Below are 16445 nucleotides of genomic sequence, written 5' to 3' on the forward strand. Positions count from 1 at the left end.
GAATTTGGCAAATGCTTGTTACCTTTCAGTGGTGCAAATTTAGTAACAGCAGGAGAATGTCTTATTACAATCCTTATATTACATGAATTCTAAAACTAAGTTTGGCGATTTGGAGGAAAGGTAGTTAGGAGGACATTTTACTTTTCATCTAATGAAACAACATTTAACTTGCGAAAGGTAATTGTAGTATTACTGGAAAAAGTGGAGTTTCTTCTCTGACTAAATAGACTTCCTTTTGAAGCAAAGGGTGTCAGTTTTATCCTGTTGGGAAATTTTTCTAGCCAATATTTTATGTGTTTTAAAAAAAGAGTTTAAGCAACATAATTCACAATAACCAAAAGGTAGAAGTAACTCAAGTGTCCATCAACAGCTGAATGAAGGAACAAATGTGATATATACATAAGTGGACTATTAGCCTTAGAAAGGAAGGAAATTCTGACACTTGCTGCAATGTGAGTGAAACTTGAGGACATTATGCTAAGTGAAAGAAGCCAGTCACAAAAGGACAAATATTGTATGATTTCACTTATGCAAAGTACCTGGAATAGTCCGATTCATAGAAACAGAAAGTAGAATGATGCCTGTCAACGGCTGGAGGAGAGGGACATGGGGAATTAGTGTTTAATGGGGACAGAGCATCAGTTTGGGAAGATGAAAAAGTTCTGGAGATGGATAGTGGTGAAGGTTGGGTAACAGTGTGAATGTACTGAAATCTATAATACTGTAAACTTAACAATGGTTAAAACGGTAAATTTTATATTATGACTCTTTTAACCCAATTAAAAAAATAAATTTAAAAAGAAAGTTTAAAATGACTTCAACTGCATCTTCCCGTTTATCCCTTTTCCTAATTTAAGAGGGAAATAAGTCCTGTTTCTCCAAAATTCTGTGTCCCAGCTGCTTTAAGGCTGAATAAAATGTCACCAGTGGTTTTTTGCCTCTTTTAAGATGTCTTGTTTGGTAGGCCATCAGCTTTGAGACACATCTTTGTGGCTTTGAATTCAGATAAAATAGAGTTGTCTCTAAGTTGCATCTTGTGGTTGTTTTACAATTAAAAACATGGAAGGTAAATTAAGAAAAATAATGTTACCATCTTGGAAAATTGCCTTTTGGGAGATTAAACACATGACAGTTTATATTAAAGATGAGATATTACCATGTCTTCTTACTGAATGTATTTTAAAATGCACATTTTGGCATCAAGTTAAAGATGCTTATAAAATATTTTCTTGTTTGTTAAAGGGAACCCCACTTATTGATGATATGCTTCTTGTTCCTCTATGAATATTTGACCAAATCTTTCTGTTATTTTACCTTTTTATGGTGCTTAAAGTAAGCTAATAATGCCCTGAAAAGTTGTTTATTTTTCTATTCATTTTCTGTTATAATAACTCTCATGAATACCTTTATGTGTCAAAGTTTCATGCCAATAATACTAAAGTGAGAATAATTTTTCCATTTTTTAAAGTAAAGTTACAATGATCTATTAAGTGTTTAAAATTCAGGTTCTCATCCAAAAACTTGCATAATATTTATTTTAGAATAGTACCTACTCCCACCCCAGATGGGTGGTGAAAGATAAGAGGAAAGAGGGCACCACGCACCTAGACATATTTTTGACAGAATATAAGGCACCTTGAATTTTTCCTCCTTAATAGTCCCTTTTTAAATGAGTTTGTTATTACTTATGTTTTGGCAGAAAATTTTCATAAATGCTTAATTCTTTTATAGATAAAATAATTTAGAATAAAATAACCATCACAAAGAAGAGCCAATAACTTGTAACATAGTCCTGAATTTAAAGATGAAAGCATTTATAATGTAAGCACAAAGACACTTGGAAGTTCAAGAAAGTTATTAGCAGAGAAGTCCTGTAAGTCATGAGTGTCTGCAGGGGCAGGGACGGGTGAGGCAGAACTTTTAAAGTTAAATACATCTTGGGCAGTAGGGACCATGGCTTTGGACAGAATTCCCTATATTTTTTCTTCTCCCAACTCTGTTGCAAAATGTAGAGTTTCAAGTGCTCCCAGATGGTTATGTCAGTGAGAGTGAATTTAATGGTGGAAAGGCTGTCTGTTGGAGTCCATGTGGAGTCAGTTATTTCCCCATGAATAGCTCAAATTTATTTTGGGTCAGTCTGAGTAAATGCTTTTTCACACGGTGAAAGTGAGCTCTTCTGTGGCACTTTCTATGAAAGCCAGATATCATGGCAAAGATAGGACAGCTCCTCAGTCCTTTATGGGCAATTCCTAAATCCAAACTCTTCTGAAAACTCAGACTTTGTTTTCACAACTTCATTGATGATGGAATTGGAGCTGACCTGATGTGACTATTCAGAGATTTAACTACTTCTACTTATTATAAATATTTGTACATTGAACTGTGGAAATATTAGTGTTTGATTACAGATGCTGCCCTAAAGTCTGCCAGGAGTGTTCTATAATGTGATATATGCACAAAAATCAGAACATTTCTGAATTCCCAAACATCTCTGGCTGTAAGGGACTCAGAAAAGGGATTTGGGTCTATACTACTAACATATTTGTGTTACTACTACTGAGTAATGATATTCTTTCACAAAACAAATATTTATTATATGCATATTGTGTCACGCACACTGCCAAGGGTGGGGTATACAATTATGAGGAAAACATATAATTCCTACTGTCTAGTTGGGGAAACAATCACATGTAGAGCTGTGTAATTACAGATATAACTCTATCTGTATATATTTATGTTATGTGTATTTAAATATACCAGATATAGAATTATATGTAATATTATATGCAGTATATCATATACATATTAAATATATGCTATATATAATTTTATATTGATATAGATAACCATATGTATAGGTATATAATTACAAATTGTGTTAGATTGTATGAAAGAAAAGAACAGAGTTCAGGAAAAAATAGGGGAAGGCCTAATGTAGATTAATGAATCAGGGAATATTTGAATGGAAACCTGAGGAATTACTGGAGTAGACAGGTGAAGGGGATGGGGAAGATATCTCAACTAGAGGAAACAGGTTGTGCATAGGTACAGGCAAATGTGAAGGGTAGAAAAAGACTATATGCTTAGTGCATGGCAAGGGATAAGAGACTAAAATGAGATGCACCTTTAGAAGCAACTGAGGCTAGATTATTCTGAATGGGCCATGGAAAAGACAAATGTTATTCTACTTGCTGCAGAGTGATATAATAAAATTTAATTTTTAAATTATCATTATAGGATATAATAGGAATTCTAGGAATGAATTGGAGTTGTGCAAAATTGAAAGAACATAAAAAGCCTTTCAGATGAGAGATGATGGAGGAAAGACCAGAGTGAAAGAAGTGGAGATGAAGAGAAAGAGATGGAGTTAAAATTTAATTTGGAGAGAAGACTGGCAAGGCTTAGTAATGGATTGTCCATAGCAGTTGAGGGAGAGGCTTGCTATTTTCTGGGTGAATGGTGGTGTCACTTCCTAAGACAAATAAGACTGGAAGAGGGTGGGTATTGGTTTGGGCTGGGGTGAGGGGAGAGCAAGAGTTCCATTTTAGACACATTAAGTTTGTGATGTCCAAGTGGACATCCAAGTGGACATGTCAAGTAGACATTTGGGTACACAGATCTGGAACTGAAATATAAATTTGGAGGCTATGAATTTGGGAGTTATAATACAGATGGATTTAAAGCATAGGAATGGATGAGGATACTTAAAGAATGAAGACAGAGAAGAAGGTCAGATGTTGACCTTCAGCCTTGTTGAGGAATTTCAACATTTAAAAATCAGGCAGAAGAGGAAAAATCCACAATGGGGCATGAGAAGGAGGGACCAGACTGGTAGGAGAGGAACCCGGTGAGTGTGATATCAAAAAATCCAGGAGAAAAGGGTTTTAAGAAGCAAGTGCTCAAGAATGTTGAATGCTGCAAAGAAGCAGGAGAGAAGGGGTCTGAATGGCTCATTGTTTTTGACAACTAGGGGGTAACTTGTGGCCTTAGTGAGACCAGTTTCTATAACTGGACTGTGGTAGGTCAATCAGTGATGGGGTGGGTTCGGTTTTTTGTTTGTTTGTTTGTCTTCCAGAAGCTTAGTTGTGAGGGGGAACAGAGAAACAAAGATAAATAGAGACAGATGCAAGGGCAAAGAGATTATTCAAAAGATAGGAACTATGAGCACATGTCTGAATGCTGACAGGGAATAATGAGGGGAGAGAAGATGCTGAAGATGCCCAGGAAAAAAGGGATCCAAGGAGTTGAGGTCACTGCTTACTCTGTATCATGGTACTATGGTATTACATACATGAACCCACTTTAATACTTACAACACCACTAGAAATAAGTATCACAGCTGAAACACCTCTTTCCATTCCAAATAGCTAGGAAGTCCAGTGAGAATAGTTCCCAGCTTACTCATGTCTACTAGGAATATCCTTGGAGTTCAAAGGAAAGTGCAGATGTTTCTGTCCTGCTCCCCTTGTTTGTCTCCTGTCCCTGCCAACTTTGCTCTCAGCAGGGGCTCACGGACTCCTTCCTCCCTTGGTCTCCTTCTTTCTCATCCTCATTTCCACATCATCCTCTGCCCTCTCCCTCAGTCCTGACTTTGTGTCACTGTACTACTTTTACTTACATTAGTAAGTTTTCTTTACATTATATCCCCCATTCTTGGGAAGCATCCATAAAGTTCACGTGGCGCATCTTGGATTTACTCAATTAAATGACTGTTGTGCACTCGGTACTGTACTATACAGTGGTGAACAAACAGATATGGGGCTTATGTTCTAATGTGTGTGTATGTATGGAGGAGTACAAATGCTTGGTGATTGAACCAATAAATTATTTTTAAAAGATAATTTCAGGTTATGATGAATTCTATGGACAAAATAAACCAGAGTAATGTGATGCGGAACTGAATGTTTCCTTTAGATTGAGAGGTCAGGAAAGTTCTGAATACTAAGCTAAAAGACCCCTCTCCACTGAGGGTGAGGATGGAAACAAAGGGAACCCACTGTGACCTACTGGGGAGAATGATAAAAATCAAAAGAGTGAAGGGGAAGGGAATGTGGTCTAGCAACCTACTCCCATTTCACAGACAAAGATGCAGAGGGCAGTTACCTCATCTGCTCAAGGCCTTCTGACTCAAAAGGGATAACATTATGATTCCAGGCTCTGTCTAGTTATTTCCTAAATAAAAGTACCAGTTCTAAGCCTACAGCATTTCCCAGGAAGCCTCGAACAGACTAATTTACCTGGCTCTACAAGTGAGGCTATTACCAACATAAGCATCTTTGGATGAAATTATGTATATGCAAAAGCACTGTGAACCTTTTGGAGACAGTGGACAATGTCAAATCAAGATTTTCACTGCCACACCATGTTATCATTGTGAAATGTCATTTTTTTAGATAGGTCTTAAAATTCTGCCAAAGGCCACTTAGTCTTTCCCTTCTCTTCTAGGAAGGAATGTGCCTAAATTTTCCCAGAAAGATGGGTGTTCCCTTCAGAGAAATAGATTGCTCAACCTTGCTCAGTGGCAGCCAACTACAGAAAATCATAATAATTAAGGCAGGAATTTTCTTTTTTTTTTTTATATCCTACCAAAAGTATTACATAGAAATCCAAGACTCTGTATGGTGGTCTGTTCTTCACCATTGCAGAAAAGGATCTAGAAATTGCTTTTTTTTTTAAAGATTTTATTTATTTATTTGAGAGAGAGAGAGAGAGAGAGAAACAGCATGAGAGGGAAGAAGGTCAGAGGGAGAAGCAGGCTCCCTGCTGAGCCAGGAGCCTGATGTGGGACTCCATCCCAGGACTCTGGGATCATGACCTGAACCGAAGGCAGTCGCTTAACCAACTGATCCACCCAGGTGCCCTAGAAATTGCTTTTGCTTGATTGGTTTGACAGTCCCTCCAAGATTCCCACCAGATACCTGGGGTGTACCATGAGGTATAACTATGGAGCATGGCTTTGTAAAGTATGGAGAGGTGCTTCATCTTTTATCTTGAATACAGTTTAGGGGACTATAATGGAAAGTTTATAAAGCCTAGAAATAGCCTACTTATTTTAAAAGAGCAAAGGGAATGAAATGATCATTACATGGTTAGAAAATAAGATTTATGAGGAAAGATTAAAGAAGATGGGAAGAATGAATAGAAGGCTGAAGGTATCAGATGTCAGATTGGTGCTTGTTACTATTTCTTCCCCATTCCTGGGCTGGACCTCAGGATCCCATAAAAATCTCCCAGAGTACCTCAAGGAATATCTCCAAGCTCTGCTTCCTACTTCCATTCTATACCTCCTTCTTCTGGTGTCCAACTCCCTCTCCCATTTCTTCATGCCTGGTTTATTTCCCCCCACCAAAGCCTTTAGTTAATTGTCTTATTAAGCTGTGTTGTTTTCTTGCTCTCTACCCTTTTCATAAGAACCATTTGCCACTCCCATCTAGTGGTTAACTAAAGATGACCCTTCATGTTGGTGTCTGGCACATAGTTTTGCTTACTAAATATTTTTTGAATTGAATATTTACAACAATGTCTTTGCCACAGCTATCTTATCTTAGTCTGGTGCTTTGTGAATGAATGACACAGAGAGAGAAAACAGCAGATCTCTATATTCACAGTAATTCCCAGTAGCTTGGTTTTCCCATTTCAGCTCCCATCCATGAAGATCTTTAGAATAACATAACATCAGTTTTCTCAGATTGGTATATTAGTTGGGACAGGCCAACTGCTATAACACAGAATGTCAAAACTGTAAAGTTTGAAATTTGGATTGGAAATCCAAAATAAAAGTTTGTCACTCATATTAGCCTGGCTGGCTGGCTTTACAGGTCAGCTGTCCTCCAAATAGCAGTGTAGGCTGTAGATCCTTTTTTTTTTTTGATCCTGAGACTTCTCCATTCAATTGGTACAAGGGGAAAAAAGAGAGAAATGTGTATGTGAGGCCTGGAAGTAGTATATGACTGTTCATATACTGTTCATGGTATTCATTCCATTGACCAACACCCAGTCACAGGCTACATCCAATTGGAAAAGTGGCTATGACATGCCACCCGGCAGGTACTTGGAAAGGAAGGAAAAATCATTTGGTGAACAACTAACTCATTGCTGGCGTAGATGTCATGAGTGAGCCTCTGTTTCTATTAATCAAATGACTATCACTAAAATGTTAAGATAAAGTATGGCCGCCATAAAGGGCAAAGTCTTCAAAGAATCTTACCTTTGGGAAACCATTACATTTTGACATACAGGGTTAAGGAAATGAAGTCAAACATATGAAATTATACTGAAGGTTAAAATATACATGATTGATATACCAGAATTGTGACCCTGCCAATATATTAAATGTTTCTCATGCAAAACAATTAGGAATATTATAGTATCCACTAAAGACAATTCAGTCACACTTCTGCCGTTTTTGCAGGATATCTGACCCCTTCCCATTTCTCTCATTTTTAATATGTTCAGAAGAAGAAAAGTCCCTTTGTTTGATCTGCTTACGTGTGTTATCACGAAAGAATGAATGAACAGATGAAAGAGTGAGAAAGAAAGGGGGGGAGGGAGGATAAATCATACTTAGTACATAAATACACCCACACTTATTTTTTATGGCCATTTTAGTGCTATTTTGTTAAACAATGGAGCTTATTAAATTTTGAGATTTTCCTCCCAACTGTGAAAAAAATAAACAGGCAGAATTTTATTTAAGTTTGTTTTGGCATCAGGTTTAATTATTTTTTCTTTTCTTTTGGTTATGCCAGTTTACTCCTCTATCAGTGTTAGCTCCTCGTACAGGAGTACTGTGGGCTTCTGGTGGAGCACATGTTAAAAATAATGAAGGAACAAGCAATTTACAAACACCAAAACCTGGAGGAGGTTTGGGAAGAAAAGCAGAGCCTGGAGAGAGTAAGTAGAAACAGAGCTACAAACCAGATTAAAGATCAAAGAACCCTACTTCTTCCTAAAACATTTAACTTTATAAAATACCATCCTGGGAGCGATATGACTCATTCAAATGGCATTATTGAGTGTGAGGATGGAAGGGACAGGAAGGGCTCAGAGGAGAACAAGTGGTCTACAGCAGCAGTCTGGCAGATTTGATTCTGAAAATTCTGTTGGTATTTAAGAAACTAGAGCTTAATATCTTTCCATATAATCATTCTTCCCTTCCTTCCTCTTGTACAGAGCACCTCCGATGTGAGAGATGCTACGCAAGACACGACCCAGTCAATCCATCCTTTTAAGGAATATCAATTAACGTTGTCCAGCAGTTCGAGAACCTCAAGGCTGACTAACCTTCGCAAAGGAGGCCGACTCCTGCATCTGGAGGGCATGGCTGAGGCAGCACGGACACCTGGGAACAAAGTAGAGAACCATCCATGGAAGCTCTGGGCCTTGCTTCTGGATGGAAGATTAAATCGCCTTACAAGGAAAGTAAGCACCCAGGGACATGTGTTGGGTGAGTCCCATCTCTTGCTTACCTTCTATCTTGCAATCTCATTCATCTGGTCAATATTTATGGAGTTACAATTGTGCCAGACAATCAGGCAATTGAGTGATGTGTGAGACACAACCCTGCTTTTTAGGAATGTACAGTAACTATAATATAAGATAGACAAGGGCCATCTGAAGGGTACAATTAGGAATTGTAGGGGTGCATATCTCTCCTGGTGAGACTAGGGTAACTTTTGGAGAGGAATCTGCATATTTGAACTTGGCTTAAAAATCTCAAACTTGCAGGCACGTTAGCATCTGAACTTTTACCTTTGTGTATGACTAATTTATTTTACAACCTGTCCTATAAGTTGCATAATTACAGGCTAGGTTCTTTGTAGTAGAGCCAGGTCTACAAAAACCCTTTGGTGCTCAGAATCACTACCACATATGAAAGCCTCTTAAGGAATTTAGGAATCACTAATTCAAATTCCCCTGTCTCTTACAGTAAGTAGAATAACTCCAGTGAACCCAAGGGGCCAAATAGTTAAGGCATGCCTGATTCTACTGCCCCAGTGCAAATCTGCTTTATGAAAGGAAAAGGAAAGGCAAACCCAGAGTCACATAAATGTTTAGAGAGGAGATTTGAATAAAACGTGGTCATAAGACTCATCGTAAGATGTCTTATGTTAGGCTAAATGATTTGTTTTTCTCTGCATTCATATGAAAAATAAGTATTTACTTACAAAAATGGAAGTAAATATGCTCAATAAATTAATCTCCGCTGTATTTCAGACAAAGGGTTGGAGATTTAAGTATCTGGGACATAAGTATCACCCTTGCTCCCTTTTACAGTCAACAAGTTAGATTAGTCTCTCACTCTGAAAGAACAAGGATGTAGTTATTTCCCATTGAGTCAGCTCAAAGTGCTTAGAGCCTTTTCCTCCAAGGAGCCAGAGTGCTGTTCACGGAAGTCCTAAAACCGACTGCCCAAGCTCTGCTTCAGGAAATCAAAATGTGTTGGCCCTGACTTCTGTCTTTATTCATCTCACTTACCCCTAGAAGGTTCTTTAATTCCCTTTGACATTTCCATGGTTAATTCAGCAGTAGCTGATTTGGAAAGCTTCTTGAATGTGATATCACAATATACAGATTTTTCTAATTTAAAATAGCTAAGAGAAAAATTATAGACTGGCAATAATGAAAAAAAAATCAGATGCCTACGACCTTAAAATACTTTTTAGCTTAAAGTCTGGGAATCTTCATAATGCATAGGATTAATTTTTCTTCATGCCTTCCTCACTCCTAGCCCAATACTCTTTTTGGAGAGATTTTTAAAGACTAAGAGCTGAGTACTTCAATGTCTGTCACCATTTTATCTGCATTTTCACAAGCGTTTTAGCAATCATGTGAGTCATCTCTTCCTCACCTCCCACAAATAGCGTGGGTTAAATGGAGCCATGGGAATTTTTTTAAAAAGTAACAATTCTGACTTTGGAATCTAAAAAGACATCGCTTACATTAAAAGCACATACACACCTACCATTGCAGCTGCCTGTGAATGTTCCATAAGGCAGATGCCAGTGATTTGTGTTTTGGGTGTTATCCTTGATCTTCTGCTGTTTTGGAAGCAGTGTTTGAAATCAAATGTGTTGGGGAACTGACCTCATTACGTCATATGTGCTGAATCACTGTCCTACAACTCTTGTCTCCAAGGCACGGGGCAGATATCATGCTGTGATTGTACTGTCCTGGAAATGTGTTCCAGTGAAAATCCTGGCACGCTTGTGGGACATTTTTACTGCTTTTTCTCATTGTTACAGTCATGTGATCAAGAAGATACTTTGTTCTTTATCTATCTCTGTCTCTGAATTTCTCTAACAATCTCTTTCTCTCTAAACATTGATCAAATGCTTTTTAAAATCCTTTCATTTGAAGTTACTTATCTAAGGACTTGCCTCACTACATCCCCAGTGTTTTGACTGTCCTCTAGTGGCTGTTTTGAATCATATTAGGTGTCAAAAAGGGAGTTGATCTTTTTGTTTCTTTACCATGTCTCAAATAAAAACCTGTGTGCTGGGAGTTGTCATTTAAGAATGTGATGCTTTCATGTTTGAAAAGAACAAGAAAATAATGATGAATTTTAATCTCTATTTTGCTTCATCTTTGCAGTTTGAAAACCCCAAACCTCTGAAATGCTAAATAAATTAACCCATGTCTGTGTAGCCTCCATCAATGAATGTGATAGTGTAAGAATACTCATTTTTTTGAAGAACAAACTGCCTTTGTCTGCACCACTCAATTTAAGGGAAAACTACTTCTGGAATCCTATCCAAGCTCTTCATACTCTGAATAATTTCTACTGCCACTCTAATTATCAGCCAGGACGCTTATTTGTAATCACCCGCTTTCAATAATTTAAATAGGTAGTTGTTCAGCCAACTATTTTTATTCAAAATGTGACAAAAGCTAAAATTACATGTTGAATTTTATCCAGATGCTGTCTTCTTTTAGGAGATGACTGCGAAGGCCAAGGGATTGTTCATTTTCTTATAAGTCAGAAGCACATCTTTACTTCATGAATCTAACCAGCAGTCTAAAACACAGCCTACAATTTATGTATCAGTTCAGTTGCTTACCAGAATCAGCAGGCAGGGCATTTTACGATTTAATTCGATGTGCTGAATCATCAAACATAACCACACCCAAGCTGTGTTATTCTTCAGATTTTAGAGATGAGCTTTTCACTGTCTGTCTGAATTTCAGCAAGGCTCATTTTGGCAGTTCCATTTTCCTCCAATAATAATGGCCACTTTGAATAGATTTGTCAATGTGACTGTCACTACTTAATATTTCTGTAAAGGCCCTTAACGTCTTTGGTCTAAATTTTTTTTTATACCTTTGTATACAAAGTGAACCAACTTTTTCATCTCAAAAAGAATGAATCAGACAGAATCCAGATTCCTTAAGAAAAGATTTCTATTGTTTCATACTTTTTTTTTTTTTTAGTCCAGTAATTACCACCTTCCGGACTGGCAAAGGAGGTCACTCTGAAAAGTCCCAGAGTTGCAAAACTACAAAATTGAGAAGTTAGGTTAAAGGTTTTTCTATTTTGTGAAATTTGCTAGATTTTGCCAAGCCCCTGTTTTTGCACCGAAAAAGTTTCAGGGAAAGCTTGTTATCCTTTGTCTGAGTCCTTGTTCAAAAACTCTCTATGGAGTAGTTAGTTGCTGTTAAGGGATGGAAATGCAAACAGTTGCCTCAAAGCACCTCAGTGGTCCTTTTGTCAGTTCCCACTACACCCCCCCTCTCCAGTTTCTCACCGTGGGTTTTCCAAATTTTCATCACTTTCTTCAAATCCACCCCACAACCCCCTGCAGTCACGATCACCAGATTACCTTGGCTCTTACCTCACAGAGGAAGTAGATTCTATTTACAAGAACTCCTTCAAGTTCCTTTCACTTTATAAACATACCTGCATTAGCGATCTCAGGAGCAGGGTTGGGGTTGGGGGCGAGGAGACTCTTCTGATTTTCCAGGACTAGTCCCTCTACCTCACTCCCATTTCCTCAGAGCCCTTACTCCACCCTTGTCTCTTCTCTTTCATACATCTTCAGTCTCCCACTGGTCACTGACTCAATTGGTTCAACATATAAACCTCCCAGAGTATTGATTTAGGGTCCATCAGAGTCCCTACTCCCAACTCCCTCCTGAATACAGAGGCCACAGGTGGCTCCTTTGACCAAAGCTGCCATGTTTTCAGTTATGTGGCTCTGCCACGCCGGCTTCAAGGGATTGCATTATAGAGAGGGGCTGTAGCCAAAGGCAGCAGATGTAAGCACCATAGCCAAAGGCAGCTCAGATGTGAGAGCCATAACAGCATGGTGTCTGAGTCCTGGTTGGATTCCTGTTTGCAAGCAATAGGAAATGATTTTGGCTAATTTAACCTCAACAGAATATTTGCTGGAAGGATGTCTGTGGCTTGGATCTCTATAGGGACCTAGAAGACCTGGCTTAGAGAAGAGGCAGAAACCAAGGTGCTCTGAAGAGGTCTGCAGTGGGGAACACAGCAAAAGTTATACAGGAGGAGCAGCATGTTCAACCTGCTGCCTCCACTGCTGCTCCTTTGATGGGGGTGGTCTTCAGCTGTCCTTATACTTGTCTGGCTAGCTGAGGCCAAGTGACATGCTTGCTCCATAGCCAGGCTAGGCATGGAGAGAGCGAGCACTGGCTCATTGGCTACTGTGTAGGATATGGGTTCCATGCCTGTATCTGTAGAAGATCCCCCAGAAGGGAGATTGGAGTGTTAACAGGAGTTGGACGCTAAACAGTCCAAGCCAACCAATGATGATTACAGACGTTTCTCTAACACAATGAAAGGCTCTCGTGGAGAACATGAATGTGAGACAGAGAGGACAGGAGAAGTGGAAAGCAGTAGAAATGGAGAAGCAATAGCAGAGAGAAGCAAAAATGAGAGACTCAGAGCGGGTGGGACAGACAGAAGTTGTGTCATGAAAATGGTAGAGTCACAAGAGTAGAGGGATGGATAGATGTTCACTCTTGGGGGTGGTGAGACAAATGGTGACCACAGGTGCTGAGTTGCTTGGGACACTTGAGCTAGCTCAATTCTGGAAGAGTAGATAGTGTTAACCTAGTTCATAGGCTTTGGAGTCAGAAAATGATGGAGGTCCCTGAGATTCATACCCCAGCCTAACACTCACCTGCTGGGTGATCTTGAACATATTTTTTAACTACATCCTCACTTTCCTAATCTGAAAAAATTATACTTACATTATTTGGTTGATGTAACAATAAAATGACAATACATATAAGTTCTTAGCATCGTTCTTGGCATATTGTATGTTAGCTATTATTATTATTATTTCATATCTTCCACGACTTTACCAATGCTATCCTATTTTTTAAAGATTTTATTTATTTATTTATTTATTTATTTATTTGAGAGAGAGAGCACAAGTGGGGGGAGGGGCAGAGGAAGTGGGAGAAGCAGACTCCCTGCTGAGCAGGGAGCTCGATGGCTGGATCCCAGGACCCTGAGATCATGACCTGAGCACCCACTCAGTGGGACTGGAGAACCCTTGGGGGCAGAGAGAGGTCAGTGGGACGGAAGCAGAACAAGGGAGAGAGCAGAGGCCAGAGAGGTGTTAGGGATGAGGGCGGAAGATTCCAATTATTCATTTGCTTGGGGGTTACATGAAACATTGGCATGACATGCATAACAAATGCTCAGGGAAGGTTGAATGAATTATCTAATTGTAATAAGGAGAGATGTTATGGTAATGTTAGAACAGTAGTCCCTGGGTGTCAGGTGGGAGAGTTATTGTTATCATCCCAGTTCCAGGTGAGCCAGGGTGAGTAAGACAGGAAGGGGATGAGGACCCAAGAAGTAGGGCTCAATCCAGATTGTGGCGTCTCTCTCCCATTCGAGCACTGTGTTATACCACTCAGTCCCCACAATGCATGTGGCTCGCCCAGTCACCCATGGGATCATTCACCCACAATTTTTAAATGTCATTTTCTCTGCTTTTGACTTGTTAGGTAAATTTTGTCAATGATGGTTTCCTTCATTTCTGGGTCTTTCATGTTTCCAATTATGATTTGTGTCGATTAATGGCTAAACACTGTTTGAAAATATAATAAAGCATTATGGAAATTCTGAGCAACTAGATTATTTTTTGCTTTCGTGACTCAGAATTGGTAACTTTACCATTTGTGTTTTATATCCTTTGGGTGATTACCTTGATCAATCAAGGTGAATGGAAATAAAACCTACTTTAGGTGGGGGTGGGGCATGGGCAAGTACACTTTGGCCAAGTAGAGCTGACAATCTTTCAGGGCTGGAAAGAATCTTGTCCAATTTCTTCATTTTGCAAATGTGGAAACTGAACTTAGTAAGGCCAAATGACTTGCCAAGGCTGTCCTGGGGGAACAGAAATAGGAGCCCATATTTCCTCCCCTTAGTCAAATCATTATGGAATCATTAATATTTGGTAGAGATGCAGAAAAACTTTGTTTTCTAAGTACTGGGTAAGTGGAGGTGGAATTTTTAAAAAAATTTAAATCAGGTTTTATTGACCTATTCATGTATAATCTCTATTCCACGGGTGTAGGGTCTATTTTGAGAATCTGTGACGAATTTGAGGAAAATAGTGAAATGGTCAGATTTATACTTTAGAAGTTAATCTAGCAAGAGTACTCCTCAGTACTGCAAAGAAATTTTTAAAAACTGTATGTATTTAAAAATATTTCTCGCTGCATTTTTATTAACTGAAATTAGTTTTATTGGTGTGACTCCTTTTTTTGACTGGTACAAGAAATATATTACCTTTTTGCTACTATCATATTATTTCTAGATACTGCCATGTGTTTCTCCTTGAATTGACTTGGTTCAGATGAAATTTTAGTTGAGTTGCTTATAATAGTGATTATCTATTAGTTATCTTTTATGCTCAGTGGGCCCTTATATCCAGTTATAATGCAGAATAAGACACCTGTGACCATGCAGTGATCAGTGGAGGCCCTCTAGGAACCCACTTCAAAGTCAGTGTGAAGACTCATACTCATGTATTCTTTGATTCACTGCTATAGGATGCAGCATTGCTATCTTTCATTTTGACTTATAAGATCTAGGATATTAGTTCATTTAGTGTGTTTGTGTGTGTGTGTGTGTGTACATGCATATGTATGTGTTTGTGTGTGTGTAATGCTAGGGGGGAATAAAAATAGTATAAATCATGGTCACTAAACTCAAGTTATCTCCCAATTGTGTCTCCTTAGCCCCTGCCGTTTCTTATACAACATGGGTAGTGGACCTTTATAAATTTTGTTTTTGTCCATCCAAGCATCAGAACCCATAGTCTATGTTTGGGGAATGTTTTCCCTTATGATGTCTTGCCAGAGCTCACTGTCGGAGTGCTGATAATAGTGACTCCATCTTTGGCTGTCCACCTTGCTCATGTTCACTCGATGACCTCTCTTGGGGCTGCATGTTATTCCCTTGGGGATTAATGTACAAACCTTAGAAATACCTGACAAAGCTGGGGTGGGGGGAGGCTTGCTTTGGCCTCCCACAAATCTATAGTTTTTCCCTTTCCTGATGCACAGGTGGCGCCACAAGATCTAATTAAAGGTTAGCTGTAAATTAGGTTCATACAAACCCTTTGATCTTACTATATATCCCACTCTCCTCAGCTCCAACCCCTGCTCTATAAAATTTGTAGACCAAGGTCTGGACTTTGCTGAGAATAGCTGTGCAGCCGCTGGATCATTGCCCGCCCGATCCCTGATCAGTAAGTTACCCTGAATAAAACTCTGTGTGAATTGTATGGAGTCACCTACTTTGTTTTCCAGTCTCAAACTGCATTATCAGTTTGTGGGATACTTTCCTGTCCCTCCCTTACCTTCTAACACTCTCCTTTCTTTCTAGGCTCCTTGCAGTTAGAGCATGGATCTAGGCTCTGTTAATCAGCTCCATCTGCCCTCCAGACTGTGAATCAGTAACTAGTGACACCAAGAAGCAAGGACCATCCAGAATATATTTGGACAACATATGGGGTTGGGGACAGCATAAACAACCACATTTGGTTCCCGAGGGGAACAGTGGGAGCTGCTCCCTAGGCAGCGTCCAGGGTCTGGTCATTGAGGCTCTTCAAGTGTGCTGTGGTGTTTGTGCCTGGTAGGAGCCTCAGAATGTTTTTACTTGACAAGTCCTGTGGTTTGCTTTTGGGAATTGTTTCTGGCTGTAAAATCCCTAAGTTTGCTTTGTTAGCCCTTCCAGAGAGTATGTGAGCTATCTAATATCTTTTAAATGATTTCCATTTCTGCTTTAATTAGCTGGGGTTGGGTTCTTTTATTTGCATCCAAAGCCCTGTTATTGAAATTTGTACCAGGAGAGACTGCAGCCCATAGACCTTCAGAAAAATTGTGGGGAACCTAGAGTTTATTACCTGTCCTTGGAGGGGGTAAGAGAAAGTGGAAATCAAGTTGATATTAAGAAAATGGAT

At 39.1% G+C, this 16445-nt stretch overlaps 1 protein-coding gene across 2 annotated transcripts in view; it reads left to right on the forward strand.

Moving 5' to 3' along the window:
* The window catches only part of SCEL (sciellin), a 301851-nt gene that overhangs the window by 143474 nt on the left and 141932 nt on the right, over positions 1-16445 (forward strand). For both annotated transcript variants that reach the window (XM_028106136.2, XM_088022213.1), the window contains one exon: positions 8173-8446. In XM_028106136.2, the coding sequence (XP_027961937.1) occupies positions 8367-8446 (80 nt within the window). In that variant the 5' untranslated portion in view covers positions 8173-8366. The remainder of the gene's footprint in view (positions 1-8172; positions 8447-16445) is intronic.

This window comes from Eumetopias jubatus, unplaced genomic scaffold (genome assembly GCF_037043125.1).
Source record: "Eumetopias jubatus isolate StellerSeaLion01/CBP00866 unplaced genomic scaffold, mEumJub1_p1.0 scaffold_3, whole genome shotgun sequence".
In the NCBI taxonomy this organism is placed as follows: domain Eukaryota; kingdom Metazoa; phylum Chordata; class Mammalia; order Carnivora; family Otariidae; genus Eumetopias; species Eumetopias jubatus.